Genomic DNA, 3,643 nt, shown 5'->3' on the forward strand with positions numbered 1-3,643 from the left:
ATCCTCGTAACTAACCGATTCGGGGGCGAAAGTATCGAGGGACGACAATAGTCTCGCGACCCGATTCACAGCCCGTTGCCTTTCAATCCTTGCCTAGTTTATGCGCCCCTCGACGCATCCCCCTCACCTCACGCCACCATCGCGTAAATAAGAAACTCTGCCGAGCAAATCTCTCCCTTTCGACGCCGCGAGTATTTTATTTTTCCTCGAAACGGATCGGCGTAATGCACGGATAAGGGAATAGGTAAGGATATGATATCTCGAGGAAACGTGAACAGGGTGAATTCCGTCTAATGGAATTCAGTTTCTCTGCTCGGAAGACGAATCAACGGCGAGGGGAGGTGGAGGTGGATTTGTCGAGGCTTACGCGGAGATAATTGGATTCTTTCTTTCTTTCTTTCTTTCTTTCTTTCCTTCTTTCTTTTGTCGACGATCGATAAGTCGTTGATCGTTGCGTTTAGAAATTGTGCAAGGTGTTGGAGAGAACAAATAATAATGAAATATAAAGGGGAATAAAAAAAGTTGATATTTTTTTATACGAGGTCAAAAATTTCAATTGTACGTAATTAATGGAAGGGTAAAATTTCTGTTGTTTGTTTGATATATTGGTAATTGATAATTCAATTTTTCTCTTTTATTCTATATATTTTATTTGAATTAAGAAAAAAGAACATCATCCAATTCTTCTCCTCGAATAATACTTCTCTTGAATAATAAAAAAAAGAGAAAAAAAGGGAAGGAAAGAGGAAGAGATATACCCATTTGCATCCCTCCCCCTCCGTGGTTATCACCAAACCACTCGTTTCATCGCGACAATGGCCGAATCGCTTTGGAGAATGTGTTCCATTGGCCTAACATCAATTCTTAGAACCTCGCCACTCTCTCTCTCTCTCTTTCTCCCTTTCTTTTGTCTTCGTCCACCGTTTCCCCCGAGACCGTGAAGACGATTGGATTTTCCGCGGTTCTCGATGACGAGGAGTCGTCGACATCCCCCTTCTCCCACTCGTTCCTTCCAGAACGAAGGAGGCAAGCATCGAAGTGAGAATCGAGAGAAGAAAGATTACGCGGCTCGGATTAAATTTTCTATGGGTTCGATCTTCCTTTTTACCCTCTCCGCAATACTACCCCTTCCACCAAATTGTCTCCTCAGGAATCGCTCTTCGATTCGCGATGATAAATTATTATTGTCGATTTTTAAAACGATTCTCGACATTCTTGAATTATTGAACGCTGTTTTAAAACGGTGTAATTTATTATGCGTACGAAAGCGTTGATCTGTAATTTATTTTAATTCTAATAATTTGAGAGAAGGAGGTATTTTTTGTTTAGTAAAATCTCTTCGTAAAATAAATTTGTATGATTTTTTTCAGATGTTTTAAATTGAGATCAGAGTGAAAAGTTTAAGGAATAATTTAATAATTTGTTCAAATTTCTTGAGATATAATTATAATTTTTAGAAAGAGAATTTTCCTTTCTCTTTCAGATATTATTATTATTATTACGTTGATTGATACAGAAGAAATTCGTAAGAAATATTATCGTTACAATTTCAAAGTACATTATTAAATTCAATTTATTAACTGTTTACCTCCTATCTAAAATTTCCCTCTGGTGTTCCTGTTTTTCGATTTATCAAGGAACAGGTCGAAATTTATAGATATCTAGATCTATCATTACAAAGGAAAGACCAGACAGTAGGGAGAAATCGACACGTGAAAAATGTTATCGGTGTTTCACCGAGTGAAGAAAAACGAAGGCGTGTGTATTGAAAAATTATTGAATTTTCCGTCCGGTTTTTCGCGAGAGGAGAAAAGAGTTTTAACAGACATTTTCTTGGCAGGGCAGTCTGTTCAGTTGGCGAGACGAACAGTACCCAGGATACGACGCCGGGCCTCAGTGAGTTTGGAAAGGTGAGTTGACAAACATTATCAACGAGATAATATAATATTTTTCATATTTTATTTTAATTTAATTAATTGTTTGTTCTAAAAATTATTTCAATGGAAATTTTTAATTTCGAAAATAATTTTTCATTTCTTTCGTTCAAATAAAATAACAATCTCTAAAATAATTTCTTGGATTAATACAATACACTGATATATTTATAATTAACACGTAATGAATTAAAAATAATATCAACAAAAATGTTGGACGTATATCAGAATTTCGTATGAAATATCATAAGATTAATAAGCTTTCGTTCCGTTTATATTCCGTTTATAATGTTTCACTTGAATATTTTCTGCAGTTTGTTGAAAATAAACGGGCAAGATATCGAAGAACGATCGGTCGATCGATAATCGATAAACGATATATTTTTATATGCAACGTGCTACTCCCACGGTGATAAATAATAATCAATGAAAAGCGATCAATGACGATGCGCGCTCTATTTATGCCACGATTCTTCATTCTTCTCCCAACTTATGAGCGCGTGACCCATTTTAATGGAATCTCATCGCAAACTTTCACACCGGTAAAATGGAATCGAACAGGATTTTCCACCCGAATTTCTAGCACACGAATCCCAATATATCGATAAAAGGGAAAGAAATGGAACCAGAGAGAGAGAGAGAGAGAGAGAAAGAGAGAAAGAAAAATCAGAAAAGAAATATATAAGAAAGAAATGGAAATAGATAAAGTAATGGAACTTTTGAGGGGAACTTATTCTTGTTTTGTTATTAAAAAATTCAAAAAAGTTTGCAGAATGCATACATTTATGTTAAAAAGAGAAAACGTGCATTCTTTTTATTAGATTCATTGCGTAGAAAAATTAAAGAATTTATTAAATTGTATTTTAAATTGTATATTCAAAGATCTTCTATAAAAAAAATTTATTTCAACGAATTTTTATATTATATATTTTAATAAACATTTCTTTGTCAAGATCAAGATAGAAAATTAATTTGCATAACGGCCACAGTGTGGAATGAATCGCGGCACGCAGGAAATGACAACATCGATTGATATCCACAAATTATATACATGTACGTATACATAAATATCGATTTAACGGAGTCGTTTTCCAGACACGGAGCGGAACGGACGCGTCGCTCTTTGCTCTCTGCGCAAGAACGTTGTATCGTTTAAGTTAAATTAATTAATTTTGTGCAACTATAATTATAAATTAATAAATTATCGCGACGCAATATGTGAAAATGAAAACAACGTTGTGGAAGAACACGAAGGTACTTTAATATTTCAACTTAGATCACATCTTAATAAAAAAAAAAAAACGATAAAGTGAATATACGACATACGCATTCCCCTGTAACTATATTGCTCGCATATATTTTACATATTTCGACATGTAGCATCCGTATATGAATATCGAATGAATTCGATTTCAGATCTCCGACACACAAATCTGGGACTCAATTTTTTCCATCGATCCTGCAAAATTTTCACCCCTCTTTCTCTCTCTCTCTCTTCGTAGTTTCCATGAAGAAAAAAAAAGGAAAATTGTTAAAGAGAAAGAGGAAGAGACGAAGGAAGAAAAAGGAAGAAAAGAGTTGGAAAACGCAAGGGAGGCAAACGAGAACGTAAATCAAATAAGCCATCTCTGCTATCTTCCCCCACCACCCTTTCACCTACCGCTACTCCCACCCCCTCCACCCCTAATCTTCCCCCTTCTTCCGGATAC

The 3,643-nt window shown here is 35.3% G+C and overlaps 1 protein-coding gene across 1 annotated transcript in view; it reads left to right on the top strand.

Annotated features, from left to right (window-relative positions):
• Window positions 1–3,643, top strand: part of LOC102672220 (dipeptidase 1-like) — a 160,109-nt gene that overhangs the window by 138,969 nt on the left and 17,497 nt on the right. Inside the window, exon 10 of the mRNA XM_006621200.2 lies at window positions 1,841–1,910. Within this exon, the coding sequence (XP_006621263.2) occupies window positions 1,841–1,910 (70 nt within the window). The remainder of the gene's footprint in view (window positions 1–1,840; window positions 1,911–3,643) is intronic.

Source organism: Apis dorsata, unplaced genomic scaffold (assembly GCF_000469605.1).
Source record: "Apis dorsata unplaced genomic scaffold, Apis dorsata 1.3 scaffold_604, whole genome shotgun sequence".
Lineage (NCBI taxonomy): Eukaryota > Metazoa > Arthropoda > Insecta > Hymenoptera > Apidae > Apis > Apis dorsata.